The 15,818-nt window shown below is 42.7% G+C and overlaps 1 protein-coding gene across 1 annotated transcript in view; it reads left to right on the top strand.

The window, feature by feature from the left end:
• Window positions 1–2,010: 2,010 nt before the first annotated feature.
• The window catches only part of B3GLCT (beta 3-glucosyltransferase), a 62,797-nt gene continuing 48,989 nt past the window's right edge, over window positions 2,011–15,818 (top strand). The window contains exons 1-3 of the mRNA XM_035542603.2: window positions 2,011–2,213; window positions 10,926–10,987; window positions 12,382–12,421. Coding sequence (XP_035398496.1) covers window positions 2,126–2,213; window positions 10,926–10,987; window positions 12,382–12,421 — 190 coding nt within the window. The 5' untranslated portion in view covers window positions 2,011–2,125. The remainder of the gene's footprint in view (window positions 2,214–10,925; window positions 10,988–12,381; window positions 12,422–15,818) is intronic.

Below are 15,818 nucleotides of genomic sequence, written 5' to 3'. Positions count from 1 at the left end.
TGAAAGTTTCTACTTCTTTTGTATAAGAATAATTGTTCTTGAGGCCAGTAACTTATTTAGTGAATCAGAATGTCAGCTACAAGAGATTGTTCTGTAAGGGAAATAACAAACTGGTTGCTCACTCTTATGTCCGATTTTCCCTTTCTCTTCAACCACCAGTAATATAAGATGGATCTATGCAAATAGATTTAGCAAGTCTAATTCCCTAAGGAAGTCTGGCTAATATATTTCTATTGAGGTAGTTTTAAAGGGAAGTGTGAAGTCTGCTACCAAGTTACGGTGATATAAATGTGCTTGCCTGAACTTGCAGTGACAGTGAACATTTATCACTATGAAAAGTTTCCATTCATCTTCAAAATCACCTCTCTGGCATACTTAAGGTACCCTACTGAATGCTTGATCTGTCAGGAAAAGAAGGCAGTATATCTAAAAGCTGCAGAGTATTTATGAAAGGTCTAGGTCGGGTACCACACTGCTGGCCTTACTGAATTAAAAACATAGGAAGTTTATGGTTTACCTGGAGGTTGAACCAGATGTGTCCAGTGAGATCAGTGGGTACTGAGTGATTAGGTTGGTAGGAGGGGAGTGTCTGTGATGGAAATCTGTATTTGATGTGAAAAAATGTGTACATACAGAGCTGTGTGGAATTCATGGCTATGAGTACCCAGTGTGTAAGCAATTGTTACCTCGGGATGCCAGGTGTCACACTCTAAAGTGTGTTTAAGGGCACAGAGGAAACACACCTTACATGTAAGTAAAACCAAGAATTTTTTGTTAAATAAAAGGTAAAGGATCTCATCATTATTAATGCAGACCTAGTTGGTACAAATGAAAAAAATGATAGTGAATGGTGAAAAAATGACAGTGTAGTTAACATTGTACATACACCGCTTGGTTTCTATTCCTTTTCCTGGTGTTATGCTCACTGTTCTGCTGCTCCTCTGGGTCTGAAGGTTGGCAGTTTCATTCTGGTGCTGGGGACATCACAGCAAGTTGTCAGCCTGAGGAGTCTTTCACTGGGAAGAATATGATGTTCATGTTGATGGCTGCTTCATCCTCACTCCAGAATACATGTGGGGTCACTTTTTGTTTGTGAACAAGCTTTCATATTTGTGATCTTCAATGATCTGCAGCTGAAGAATGATAGACAATTGTACATGTAGTCTTGGACACCTGGTCGATTAGAGAGCAAGCTGCCACAGCTAAACAAAGTGAAATAAAGGTGTGGGCAGGTCAAGAAAGTTCAGACTGGCTGCAGCCCCGAGGCCTTGCAAATTCACTACAAAACTGATGGCCTGTTCATGGCAGTACAAGGGCTATGTGGTTACACAGGGAGTTATGAGATGGCTGCCTGGAGGCTTAGCATACTCTGGGGCAACGCTTTGTGAGGCATTTAGAGATGTACTAGACCACTTGTTAATTTGGACCGTGTTCCTGTAAGAGTGCTGGATATCATTTGTTTGACAATATTTAAGTATGCTCATGAGAAATGAAGAAAAAAAAAAACTTCTTTAAATTGGACAATGTAGAAACCTTGTTGGAGGACCTCCTGTGGAGTTTGTAACTGAGCATTAAGAATTAAAGACATCTTAATTGTTTTTGGTAATGGCTGCTTGATGTTTGATACTGGTTATGGAGAGCTGTGCTTATCAGGATGATTTGGTGTTCTAATATTGTGAACTTAGTCCGTAACTATATGGTCCGTAACTTTACAGTCCGTAACCATACAGTCCATAACGATAAATGGGGGTATGTTTCATAATTAACGGTTTTAAAATTAAGCCGTATCCTTCGGCCGGAGCCGCCCCTCAGGCAGGCACCAACCAGAGGGGCGCGGGGCCTCCTGCGGGCCCCGGCAGCGAGAGGCCGGAGCCGGCGGGGAGGAGCGGCCGCTGCCGCCCGCCAGAGGGCGCCGCGGCCCCACGCCGCCTGCCTCCCTCCCTCCCTCCCTCCCTCCTCCTCGTCCTCCTCCTCCTCCTCCCGGCGCTGGCGCCCGGTCCTGCCGGGCCCTGGCGGGGGAGGGAGGGGAGGAGGGCGGGCAGGCGGCGGCACCGCCACCAGCCGGAGGCCGCTCGGCAGAGGCGGGCAGCGCCGTGCCCCCCGCTCCTCTCCTTCCCCCGCCGCGATGCCTCGGCAGCCCGGCTGCGAGCGCTGGCTCCTCATCGCCGCTTGCGCCCACGTCTTCGTCCTCCTCCCGCCGCCCCGTAGCAGCGGTGAGTGACCGGGGGCCGGGACGCCATGGCGAAGTGAAGGGAGGCGGGCACGGGACGGAGCCCCTGGGGCTGGGACGGGACGGGACGGGAAGGGGGGGACACCCCGTCCCTTAACCCTTCCCCTCAACTTTGTTGGAAGGCGGGCAGCGGGGCCCGGCCGCTCGGGCTCCCCTCAGCGGCCCCGGCGCTGTGGTGCCTCTGAGGGCCGGTGCCGGCGCCGCTTCCCGCCCCGGGGCCGCCTGAGGGGAGGCGGCCGCGGCTCCGCGGCGAGGAGCGGGCAGGGGGCAGCCCTGGGCGGCCCTCAGAGAACCCCTTCCCTCAACAACCCTTCCCTCAACAACCCCTGCCCTCATCAACCCTTCTTTCAACAACCCTTCCTTCAACAGCGTGTGGAAACCCCGCCCCGGAGCCCTGTGTGGAAGAACACCGGACCGAGAGCGGGTGTTTCTGAGGGGGGGGGAACGCCGCCCGGTTAAAATGTCAGCGCGAAAGAAAAAATAAAATCTCATTTCTTGATGTGGCTTGATTTCTAGAGACCTTTTTAATCTGTCTAGGCGGGTGGGGGAAGATTGCAAGAGGAGGGTATGTCAGCAATCAGCTCACCACGGGCTCTTGGAGTTAGGAGCTGTTGCCTGAAGTGCGGAAAGCAGAAATAAATGTTTACAGCTGTTCTGTTTCTCGTTATTTGTGTTCCCAAACGCATCCAGGCTCTGTCAGCATAGGCTCATCACTTTATTCTGGGTCTTTGGGTGTGATTGCCTTCTGCTGTAGCGTGGCTCGTGGATCAAAATCCTGCCGGAGAAACCTCATGCAAATAAATCCAGTTTTTAGCAAAGCAAAAGGGTGATATTTAGATTTTTGCCTCGTAAAACATTTTTCCTTTTACCCATACTGCTTGGGCTTTGCAGTGGTGATACCGTACTGCTCTTCCTGAAGCTGTATTCCATGCCTCTAAGAATGAGTAATTTTTCCTCCAGTGGTTCAGCAAGATGCTATTGCACCCATAACTTCTAAGAGGAGTGTGATAACACTCTGAGGATAGCAGCTTCAATTTCCCTGTGTGTATAAGTGTATATAAATATATTTTGTAGACAGAAGTGGAAAAACTTGTGTTCTTGCTTGTGCAGTTATCTCTTGCTTGGTAGATACTGCTATAAAATTTGCTTACCTGAAGCTTTTTGCAGTATCAGGGTTTTCTTCCATTTTTTAAATATCCTTTTATTTTAAAGTCCTTTCTTTTGTAAGTACTGTAGACTTTTGAGATGGCAAGGATAACAAGTTTGCAAATTGGAAATCATTTGGATTTCATTTCACAGGAGAAAACAGCACGTCCGTGAGTAGTTATTTTATAAATTCCAGCTTGCAGGTGACAACTTGCAGAATGGGAAGATGTGTTCAGGTGATTTTGTTTGGTCTAACTTTCAGACAATTGGAAGGAATAGTGATGATGCTTTTTCTTCCATGGTTTTCCTTTGGTCACCTTTTATAAAGATACTGGTGTATACAACACTCGCTCAGACATTTCAGTGCTTTACAAGTGGTGATTTTAGCAGACTTCTTTGTATGTGTGCTATCAGCTTAAAGAAATATAGTAAAAAAAAAAAAATGTTGCTTTTATTTTATAAAAAAATTCAGATGTTGGAAATTTGCTTGCATTCCCCCTTCCCCCTGCTTTCTCCCCAGTCTTCAGCCTTACCTGGCTAGATCAGGGTCTTTGATGCTTATAGGGTAGCAACAATAAAGAAATGTCATAAAAACGTGGATGTAAATACATAAAACTAATTTATTTTGCCTGCTAGTGCTCTCACGCTGTCTCATTATGGAAGATCCTATCTCTTTGACTGACAGTGGCAGTGCAGATTTTCTCTGGAATCATGTCAGTCTGTAGACTCTTATGTTCTTTGAAAATACGGGGGGAAGAAAAACAAGCAGCCTCCAACCAAAGCAAAAATAGGCCTTTCATTAAATTGTATTTAGAAGTATAAGGAAATTGTTTTAAATGTTTTGTCTGTTGTGCACAGCTTTTGCTATTTGAAGTGGTTATTGGTTGTGATTTTGCTGTATGTAAGCCATAGAATCACAACTTTTCTGTAGCTCATTTAAGTCAACCCACAGCATGGTGAAGTGGTTCAGGCAGCCTTGAATCAGACCATCAGAGAGAAGAACACCAGAAGCATTGCCTCGAATGGTTTTGTCTATGAAGGCAAAAGAAGTAACTCCTCAGTTAACAACATCTTTTGCACTTAAAAGGACACATAATCATTGTTTATACTTGAAAGGGTAATTCTAAAAAAGAGAATTGTTTCTACTTTTATAATATGGTTTTATTACATTATACAGTATATTGTACTTTAATGCTACAGTATTTATTTCCACTTTCCTAACAGTTTGTTGGTACATATTTGTGCAGTTCAGCTGCTGAATAATGAAAATAAATGGTTGTGGATTTTTAATTTATTTTATAGTGCCATAAGCAAATCTCCTTGCTCACCAAAATTTTGGTTGAAATAATGGAATGATTGAGAAAACTAATTAGCAATTGAAACTGCTTGTATTCCATTCTCTGATTAAATTTCCAATTTTTGTGGAAATTGATTCAGAAATGTTGTCTGGCATTTCAGTTGATTTTGGCCCCACTTTCAAAGGAAATAAAGATAAGCTTGATGAAAAGAAAGAGCTTTAAAATCTGTCTAAAGTTTTTTGCTTTCCTTTCTTAGCCTCAGTCCTCAAGCAGCTAGCAGAAGGAGGTGAGGACTGGCAATTGACATGGTCAGCTTCTGGCTGCATGTGCCAGAGCATGTAAATAGCTGCGTGTGCTAACAAAGGTCAATGAACACAATGCATTAAGTAATGAAGTGACAAAACAAAATTACAGCTTGCATTTAACACAGTGCTGGTGGGTTTTTGTTTTGTTTGTTTTGTTTAGATAACTTTGTTTATGAGAAATTGTACGGTTTATCATCCTAACCTTTTTGGTCATGGCGGTGCCTACAGAGTTTGAACTATTACCAGGTAATTAGTTTCTTCTTGTTAATATATTTTCTCTGTGCCCCTCGATAAGTCAGTGGCCCACTTGAGGTTTGTATTACCTCAACAGAACCAAAGGGAGAGGGGCAAATCCTGGCTTTGGTAGAGGTAGCTCTAACACCAGAGACTGGTGCCTTTCCTAGGGAATTGTGTACTGAAAGAAATCTGCTGCAGTTTTCTGAATTAGTAATGATATTTGGGCAGGAAAAGTTACTCTTTTTTTTTTTTTTTTTTTTAACAGTAGCATCAAGTTCCCAGACATTGGTCATCCCTCTCTGTGTGTGTACCATACACACAACAAAAAGATATTCTTTCCACAGAGCTCATAGTTTCTACCTGTGTTGTGCAACTGAGTGCTCATGACCTGTGTCTGTAGTTAGAATTTTTCTGTCTGTGCTCTGCTTCTGGGCGTACCCTTTTCAGAAACTTCTGGGGAATTAATTGTGGGTGGATGAATTCGCCTTAGAGATGACCACTGGCTTTCAGGCACTGTATTTCCCTTCAACCCTGTGACCCCTTTGTTGATGAGTGTTACACCAGCTGGACTTAGCACGTTCTCCTCACTCTACCCTTTTTCTGATAAATCCCTAAAAGAGGATATTTGTGTCCAGGCTGAGAGATCGGGTTGCTTAGCCAGAGCAGTTCGTCTTGGCCATATGTTAGTAAGACTTGTTACCCCACAAGTACATACCTGTGTAATCCTGAAGACTGCTTTACTCGTACCAAATTATATTGTGTGATCATAACGGGTTTGCTACAATGTTGTACAGGGACCGTGGCATAATCATCACTAAAATAAACTCATATGCTCTGCGTGAGTGAAAAGCTCAGATGCTGTTGGGTGGAGACTCTTGAGGCTTCTTTGGAGTGTCTTTGGGGGTCAGTTGAGCTTCAGTAGTTTAAAAATAATGAACGGTTCTTGTCTCATCCTTAAAATGAATTAGCTGGAAAAAAAAAATCTTCCTATAATATTTAAAGTAAAAGATACAGAATCATTTAAATAAGTTTAATTCTTGGAAAAGATGGGGAGGCAGCATGTTTGAAATTTCTGTAAGGGTAAAGGTATAGAGAGAGACTTAACATTCATCACTGTCAGAATTCAGTTTGTTTAATAAATGGTACATGTCGGTGTTGAACTTGCCCTTTATTAAGGTCAGCTGCAACAAAAATCATTTTCAGCCAGGCATATTCAGTTGACCGCCCTCCTCAACAGTACAGAACGATTGGTATGGGAGATGGTCCAGGACAGCTGGCTGATTCCGAAGCTTCACCTCTCGGAAGGTCAAGAATGGTCCATCCCCACATGCAGGAAGGCAAGCGAAGATGGCAAGAAGCCCACATGTATGAAAAAGTTCCTGATAAAACTCAGACACAAAATGTAGAGGCAAGGCCAGGTCACCCTGGGAGTAACACAGAGATGCTGAGTGTGCAGGGATGGGGTTAGGAAAGCAAAAGCCCACCCGCAGTTGAATCTGGTGAGGGATGTGGAAGGCAAGAAGGGCTTCTACAGCTGCACTGGCAGCAAAAGGGAGGGTAGGAAAAATGCGGGCTTGCTGCTGAATGGGGGAAGTGAACTGGCAACACAGGACGCAGAAGACCAAGGCAAAGAAGGTTTTGAGTTCCTCATCTCTACTGGTAAGACCAGTACTACTTCAGCAATCCCAGGGCCATAAGACTCATCAGAAAGCCTGAACCAAGAAGACTCAGCCTTACTGGAGTAGGGCCGGTTTAGGGAACGCTTAAACAAGCAGGACATCCAGAAGCCCATGGGAGTGCTGATGGAGCTTGGCAGCGTCGTTGCAAGGCCACTCTTGACTATGAGAGCAAATATCACACTTGTCTTCAAGAAGGGCAAGAAAGAGAATCCTTGTGTCCTGGTTTGGGCTGGGATAGAGCTAATTTCCTTTGTAGAGGCTCATGTGGTGCTGTCCTTTGGATTTTTGATGAAAACAGTGTTGATAACACAGGCATGTTTTAGTTGCTGCAGAGCAGCGCCCACACAGAGCCAAGGACTGTTCAGCTCCTCGCGCTGCCCTGGCAGTGAGGTACCTGGGGGTGCACGAGGAGCTGAGAGAGGATGCAGCCAGGACCCTAACATATTCCATGCCACATGGCACCATGCCGAGCAGTAAAACTGGGGGGAAGTTGGCCAGGGGGTGACCATTGCTTGGGGTCTGGCTGGGCATCGGTCAGCGGGTGGTGAGCAATTCCATCATGCGTCGCTTGTTTCATATATTCTATCATTATTTTCCCTTGCTTTTCTGTCCTGCTGTACTGTCTTTATCTCAACCCATGAGGTCTGCCTTTTTTCTGATTCTCTGCCCCATCCCACGGTGGACTCTGATGATCAGCTGCCTGCCAGCTTAAAGCACAGTGCCATGTCGCTTCAATCCCTGTGAAGGTGGTGGAGCAAATAGTCCTGGAAACCCTTTCCAGACACGTGAAGGACAAGAAGTTGATCAGGAAATGTCAGCATGTTTCTATGAAGGGGAAGTGATGCTTGAGCAACCCCACGGACTTCTGCAATGAAATGACTGCACTGGTGGATGTGGGGAAAGCAGTAGGTGGTGTTTATCTCAGCTTTAGCAAGGCGTTCAGCACCGCCTGCCATAATGTCCTCCTGCCTGGACAGCGGTACAGAGCGCGCCCCCAGCAAGTCCGCATATGTTGTGAATGAAGAGGAGGTACTGGCTGCCTGTGCTGCCGTTCAGAGGGACCTCAACAGGCTGGAGAAGTGGGATGACAGAAATCCTATTAACTTCAGTTCAAAGGGGATGTCGTGTCCTTCCCCTGGGGAGGAATTGCCCCCCACACCAGTGCACACGGGGGGCTTGCTGTCTGGCCAGCAGCTCTGCAGCAAGGACCCGGGGCTCCTGGTGGACAAAGCTGACCAGGAACCTGCACTGTGCCATGTACTGTGTTCAGTTTTGGGCCCCTCACTACAAGAAGGACATCGAGGCCCTGGAAGGTGTCCAGAGAAGTGCTACAAAGCTGGTGAAGGGCCTGGAGCACAAGTCCTGTGAGGAGCGGCTGAGGGCACTGGGGTTGTTTAGTGTGGAGAAGAGGAGGCTCAGTGGAGACCTCATTGCTCTCTGCAGCTGCCTGAAAGGAAGGTGTGGGGAGCTGGGGGTCGGCCTCTTCTCACAGGTAACTAGTGATAGGACTAGAGGGAATGGCCTCAAGTTGTGCCAGGGGAGGTTCAGGTTGGGAATGAGGAGACATTTCTTCTCAGAAAGAGCAGTCAGGCATTGGGATGGGTTGTCCAGGGAGGTGGTGGCGTCACCGTCCCTGGGGGTGTTCAAGGAAAGGTTGGACGTGGTGCTTAGGGACATGGTTTAGTGGGTGACATTGGTGGTAGGGGGGTGGTTGGACCAGATGATCTTGGAGGTCTTGTCCAACCCTAATGATTCTGTGACTATGACAAGGGTGGTTAGCAGGTCAAGGGATGTGATTCTTCCCGTCTGCTCAGTGCTGGTGAGGCTCACCTTGAGTGCAGTGTCCAGTCTTGGGCTTCCCAGTATAAGAGAGACATGAATGTACTGGAGTGAGGCCAGCAAAGGACCATGAAGGTTGTTAATGGATTGGAGGGCCTGACATACGAGGAAAGGCTGAGAGAACTGGGGCTGCTCAGCCTGCGGAGGAGAAGGCTCAGGGGATGTCTTTCTAACGTCTGTAAACACCTGTACAGGGCAGGCGGGGGAGTAAAGAAGATGCCTTGATTGGTATGGTTGTACTAAATTGTCTGCAGAAGTCCTTTGCAACCTCAAGTGTTGCGTGGTTCTGTGATACACGGATGAAATAGGCTGTTAAAATAATTCCTTGAGGAGCTTTGTATGTGTTCTCAGAAAGACACGGTATGGAGCAGGTCTTTTTTTCCAGTTTATCCGAGTCTCGTTTGTTTTGTTTCAAGCGTCACACACATTAAAATTTTATAAATCCTAGGAGCTGTGTGACACGGGTTATTCAATGTTACGGTGAGAGAGGCAGCGCCGCCTGTCAATCACAGCTATTTCAGGTCTCTGTATGCCGTTCCTCCTGTGCAGAATGAAAACAAACCCATGAAATTTCAGCTCGCGTTCACTTCTGCAAGTAAGCCAAATTTACATGGTGATTCTTCTTGTTAATGCTGTGCAATGAAGACGTGTCTCAGAATAAGGGTGTTGGTGTTTATCTTGTAATTTGGATCGTGTCTAGTAGAATGTGTGGGTCTGGTTTGTGTAAGGGAAGATATCCCTTATCTGGTGTCCTGAGGAGTGTTAGGCTGGAAGAAGAGGATGAAAATGATCAGAACACGCAGTGAGAAAGGGATTTAATAGTCACATCGAGATACTTGCTGTGCCCTTTTGAAAGAGAAGTGCAAAACATTTCCTGAGCCTGACTTTTTGGGGGGGGGGGGGGGGGGGGGGGGGCGTGACCCCTATTTGTACCCTGTGTTGTTCTTCCTGGCTTGATGTCTTATTGAAATGTGGCTATGGCCAACGGGAGTCTACCATGGTAAAATAAGTTTGGGGATGTCTACATCTAGTGGTGTGGTTTGAGATGACCTAAGGGGTCAGTGTGAAACACAGCTCCTGGATATTTCATCAAATTTGGTCTCCAGTTGAAACAGCATAGGATTAGAGGCAATCAGAGGTGGAGCATCACAGGCTTTGCACAATCTTGTCTTCTCCTTCTCCTACATTCCAGATTTCCAGCCTAAGGAACTGAGAGTTGCTGGTAATTCACTTTGAAATCAGTTTCAGATGGTAAATAATTTAAAATTGCAGTGAGACACTCCACTTGAATCTGTTGTTTTTTCTCAGTTTTTAAGAAAATCATCTACTTGACTGTGACGAGTTGTACCTTTAGTTCCTTCCAAGTCATAGCAATTAGCTTTAATTTGCGTATCTTCAGTACATTCAAGAAGAAGAGTCGTTATGAAGAATCTTAGCAAAGCTTTCTTATGGTAATAGGATTACAGTTTTACAAATGAGCAAACTGAGACAAATCGATTAGAGTACATCAACAGGAAGGCAATCAAAAAAATTATAGAACCCTTTCTTAGTTTTTTTTTTTTTTTTTTTTTTCCCTAATGCAAACCAAAGGATATGCTTAGGGAGGTGTCAGTGTAAAAGACTCAGGATACTAAGTTTGTGCAAATCTGCTCTGCTGGGTCTCTTCTTATTTAAAATACTTATTTGGGTCTCTAAAACATCAGCAATTCAGACCGTTGTCCAAAGACTGCATTCAAGATTTATATTAACCGTCTTCAAGTTTGACTCAAATTTACATCAGTGATGTCATTCCTGTGGTTCTAACTGAAGCTTTGATAATCCAAACCTTCACCTAAAGGCAGAGTGGAATACAGGTCCCCATGTGATAGCACGTTATGCTCTTGTCAGGTGAACTACTGTACCGAACAGATGTGTGTGTATTTTTTTTAATGGGATTTTCTTGCCTTGAAGCCAAGGTAAATTGGCTTCGCATCAGAGTGATTTTTGTTTTTTTAGAGATGTGCAGGAATAAAATTGTCAGGCATGAAAAGTATAGATTTTGTCAGAAAGGACTGTCTTAGTTCCTGTAAGATTATCAATATAGTATCATATAATGTGAAAAATTGCACATTTTTTTTCTTTTTCTGTGGAGCTTTGTCAAGTGTGAAAATGAGCTCCTATAACATTTAAAAACATCTGCTTTTTCTTTCAGCTTTTGCTGTAAGTGTAGTTCTTGAAGATGCAGAAGATAAGACTGAACTACCAGTGCTGCAGGTAATAAATTTTAATTGCCAGACCAGAAACATTTTACAGCCGTTATGAAATCATCTGGAAGAGACCAGAGGAAAAAAGTCTTAACATCTGTAACATTGTTAGGACTTCAGTGGTGCTCATTGTCACTTGTTATCCTGGTCTGTCAAGCAAGTAGGATGTCTTTCCTGGGACACACTGTACATGTAATACTACTACAATACTACTCTTCTGGTATTGTTAGCATCTTAACTTATCCCCTGGATTCTTAGAATGACTGGAATAAAGTTATACTTGCCACCTTGGATTCTTTCTTACATTGGATTTTCTAATTGTTGATATTTTTATTAAGAGAATTAGTTTTTTAAAAGTTTTAATGTGGAACAAAATTATAATTGAGAAAATTTATTTTCTTTTTCCAAGAGAACCTGAGGAGTACATTAGAAACTTATAATAAAAAACCCTGCTGTTTGGCTTAGCTTCTACAGGTTGTTAGTGTTATTACATGCTGTCCAGAATAGTTTTTGAGCACCTCTGTTATTAGTTAGAGATGTGTCATCCTTTCTTCTCCATTTTGTTAACCGTACTATACATTGAGAGGGAAATGGCTGCCTTCCTGTCAAATTAGCTTCATTGCTATCCAGATCACATCTCAGGTAATGCTTGCTTATGAAATTTCAAATTAACAGATTAGAAGAACAAATGGTCAGAGCTAGCCCCGCCATTCAATTAAAGAGCATAATGTGTGTGTGCATGCATGTCTTTTAATAGACCTCTACATGCAAATTTATATATATATGTACACATACGTGCACATGTATACATTTGTAACAGATGTGTGTGTTTACATAGAAGATTTAATGGAGAAAAATCAAATAAAAATACTGGAACTAATCAAGAGTTAGAATCTATAACAAGCCATTTAAGTCTAGTGATCTCACATCAGATGCAATAAAAGAATGGTCAGAGACGTGTGTTTCTAAATAGCTTTTGCTCTTGATGATGATTGCTGAATCTGTAGTAGTTTTCATAAACTAATTGCAAACTGCTGATATGCTGTCATGTATATGGCAGACAAGATAGCATCATCATGGTTTCGTTACTCTTTGTGAAATGTCAGAACCACCTCAATCCAGCATAAATGTTAAGTTTTATCATTTTTACATAGGATATGGTTAATGAAAGTTGTTGGGCTGTTTTAGCTTCAAAACCGTTTCTCACATGAAGTCTGAGGTGACTCCTAGAACTCTTCAGGATTATTCTATTTAAGCAGGAGTATAACAGGAAAAAAATGTAAACAATTTGTTTTGCTCTTTAATAAAGATAATTGTAAAATGTTTTTTCGTCATCTTGTTTACCACTCTGTAGAAATACTTGAGTTTTTGCCTGCATCCTAATTTTCCTTTTTCCACTTCCAGAAGTCTGAAAAAAGCGGAACAGTGAGTAAAAGAAGCAGAGGTAAGTACAGAATTGTTTTGTGCAAACTTCTACTAATCTTGTATTGAAGTTTCTGCATTCCAAGTTTGTTTTGAGTCCAGCTAGTTTGTTTTTATTTGTGGCTGTCTTTTTTGTATAAATAAAACATGGTTATGCTTCGAAAAGTGAGTCTCTGAACAGCAGCTAAATGCTCAACAGCATTGCTAATTAATTGCTGATTCCCAAATACTTTTTTGTTTTCCTCGCTCATGTAGTCTCATCAGACATGAGCTTCTTGATCTTCATTTTTATTTGCAATCCTTGTAGTTAAGCTTTTTTTTTCTGAAAATGTGCACTTGCACTATGAAATTGACGCATTGCTTTTTGTCATACACAGAATTTTAAATCAAATTTCATGATACTTAGTAGCAGTTCCTGTAAAAATTTAACATGAAACTGAATGCTACCAGTCTGCCAGGCTCTGATTGTAATTGTAATAACTGGAATTACTATAAATTACTGGTAATAACTTTGTAGTAACTAGGAACAAGTATTTGACACCTTTCTTAAACATTAATGGCATACTAAGTGGTAAAACAAATTTGGACTGTTATGGTATTTCTCATTCTTCTAAACCCTGAGCACCTAGATCCGCTTCTTCTAAAAAGAGGCATGTTGACCATATTTCTCAGAAGTTGAGAGTTCATTCTGACTTCAAAGCTGAATGCCAGGAACGTTATCATGCGTTTACTGGAGTTGCTAACAGAACTCTTAATGGTTCTGAGAAGATCTGTTGTTTTTTTTTGTTTTGTGTTGTTGGACTTTTTTGAACCTAGTTGCTAGCTCTGTCCCTAGTACAGATAACTATTCTCCCCTTGTCCCACTTACCCCCCATTTTACCACTGAAAGGTCAGGACCTTTTTATAGAAGTTTTATTACTCTCCTTTCTTGATCACCTTTCCTTGTGTGGTGTCAAACGAAGTCATTTTCCTCTTTGTCTGTGTTCTTTCATCTCTTTCTGTTGAATCTCTTAGCACAGCCAGGTTCTGGTTACTGCTTTTATCACTCTCTGCAGACCTGTTGTGTCTCACTTCATAAACCATCCAGAGAGGCATCGACAGACTTCTTTTGGCTTTTGCCAATGCTCTGTTTTCATAACTTTCTATAAAATCTCATTACTTAAGAAAGCTATATATAGGAATATTACGATGGTAGATTACTGATGTAGCTACCATCTGCAATGTTTTCCCCTTAAAAGCAGACAAATGAAAGTATTTTATACAGCAGGTAGCAAAATTTAGGAACTTGTTACAGCAGGAAGCCGACAGTACTGGCATTTTTCAAGAGGATCAAGTCCATAAATGTATAGGAAGAGAAATAGGCAGTGATTTATTCTCTAGCATTTCCTAATCCATTTAGTTGCAGGTGCTGGTAGAGTATGAGGAGTACTGGATAAAGTGAAGTGTGGTGTCCCTACATAGCGTTTCTTGTTGCTGTTATTAAAGACAATAAGCTGGACTGGGTGGATCCAATACATCATTTCTTGTGTTCTCTATCTTTTTTAATGGAGATCCTACCTCTCCCTAAGAAACAAATAAAAAAAAAAAAGTTTTTCTAATATGCATGTTTTCAAGCATTTCTTTTAGGAGGGTAGAATCAAAGGACATGAAACAGTGAAATTCTTGATGGTTCTTAGTTCTTGTGATTTTTTTCAATCATCTTTATCAAACTGTTATCCCTTTGTCCACCCAGAATGTGGTGTGGCTTTCTGGATTTTCTTGCATGGATGTTACAGTCCAGACACAGGACCAGTGCTGATGTTGGGCCATCACTGACACACGATGCCAAAAAGTCTTGCCCTTCAGATGGGCATGTAGGTACTTTAATGGTGGGTGCCTTTGTCCCCAGAAGGTAGGCTATTGCTGACCAACAATATTTTCAGCTTTTAGCATTTTTGAATAACAAAAGCAGATCTCTTCTTGAAGTGAGGCACTGGCTGTTTCAGATAAGTGTAGCAATTACTCATCTTCCATATGTTTAAACATGTGAAGGTTGGGCTCCAGGAGTAACACTTCTGCTGAAAACTTTGCATGAGTTTAATGTATGTTGTGATTTCTGAGAACGTAGGATAAATCTTTGTGGGTGAGTATAGACAGAGTAGGTAATTGAGAAAGTTTATTGAATATTTATCATTGCTTCAATGAAGTAGATGACATTGGCATTGAAGATCTGTGGAGTTATTTATAGCTTGAGGCTCTAGGCAGGATTTGGCAGCTTCCGAGGTTGCAGTTTACAAACTTTGCAGGCTGTAGTCCAGCCTCAGCACAGGTGTTGAAGAACTAATTGGCATCGATCCTGTCTGTAGTATTGGCCGTTCTCTTGCCAGTGATGATTAAGCTTATCTTTTCGCATCTGCTTAATTCAGTGTGCTAGGAAACCTAAAGACAGAGGATGCAGAGGGTCACTGGTTGAGCACTGTGTTGACTGGAGCTAGGGTACAGTGATTTCACCTTCTTTGGAAACTCAAGGAAGCGCTTGTGTTAGATTCCTTGTGTGAAATGAGGGGGCAACTTCCAGAGGGTGATTGAGATCCAAGGTAGGTTGAGTCTTCCTCTCCGGAGCTATTCCTTTCACCACAAGGATGTCTGCCAGCTTTTGGCTCCGGGGTTGGGGTTATTTGTTTTGGAGGGGAAATTTTTGTTTATTTGTTTGTTTTCTTATGTGTTAAGTGAAAAGGGTGCAGGCTTCTTTTCTTGGATTTTATTCTTGCAAATGTGGCGATATTATACCCCCTCTGATCTGCAAACACCCACAATACTCTGAAAGGATCAAAGGGGTTTTTCTCAGTAATGCCCTTTTAATATCCTGCCTGGCCGAGTGTTGCCTGTTACCTAGGCTCTCTGAGAATTAGTATGGGAAGCCTGGGTGGAAAGGTGAGAACAACTTGCAAGGTTTAAATCCTGCTGGTTAAGTATTTGATATTATGAGCATGAGACACATGGAAAAATCATCCTGAAAATCACTCTGCCTGCAAAGGTGTAAGGCACCTGCCTGTAAAGGTGTAAGGTGATTTCTTTAGTATCAGAGCAAATGCATAGGTGACGGACTTTTCTTTCTAAGTAAGTGTTAGCACAAATCATGAGTTCTGAAGTGGTAAGCAACATACTTAATGTATCACAAAACTGTGAAAGGGTATGCAATTTGTTGAAGAACAACTGGGTACTATTATATTTCCGGTTTTAAGAAGTGTTCTCAAAAATATAGCACATTTGGAACTGATTTTAAAGTTTGGTTTTTTTTTTTTTTTAGATGCTAATAAGGCAAATGGTTTAGTAAAATCAGAAAGCAGAAGTACCACAAATATTCAAACTGTTGAGAGTTGGTGTTTGAAGTTAGGATGACTTTCAGTTCTCGTGCTGCAGGCCATAAACAGACCACC

Source organism: Cygnus atratus, chromosome 1 (genome assembly GCF_013377495.2).
Source record: "Cygnus atratus isolate AKBS03 ecotype Queensland, Australia chromosome 1, CAtr_DNAZoo_HiC_assembly, whole genome shotgun sequence".
Taxonomy (NCBI): domain Eukaryota; kingdom Metazoa; phylum Chordata; class Aves; order Anseriformes; family Anatidae; genus Cygnus; species Cygnus atratus.
Note: the sequence above shows the minus strand (reverse complement) of the source record. Positions and strands in the feature narration are given on the sequence as shown.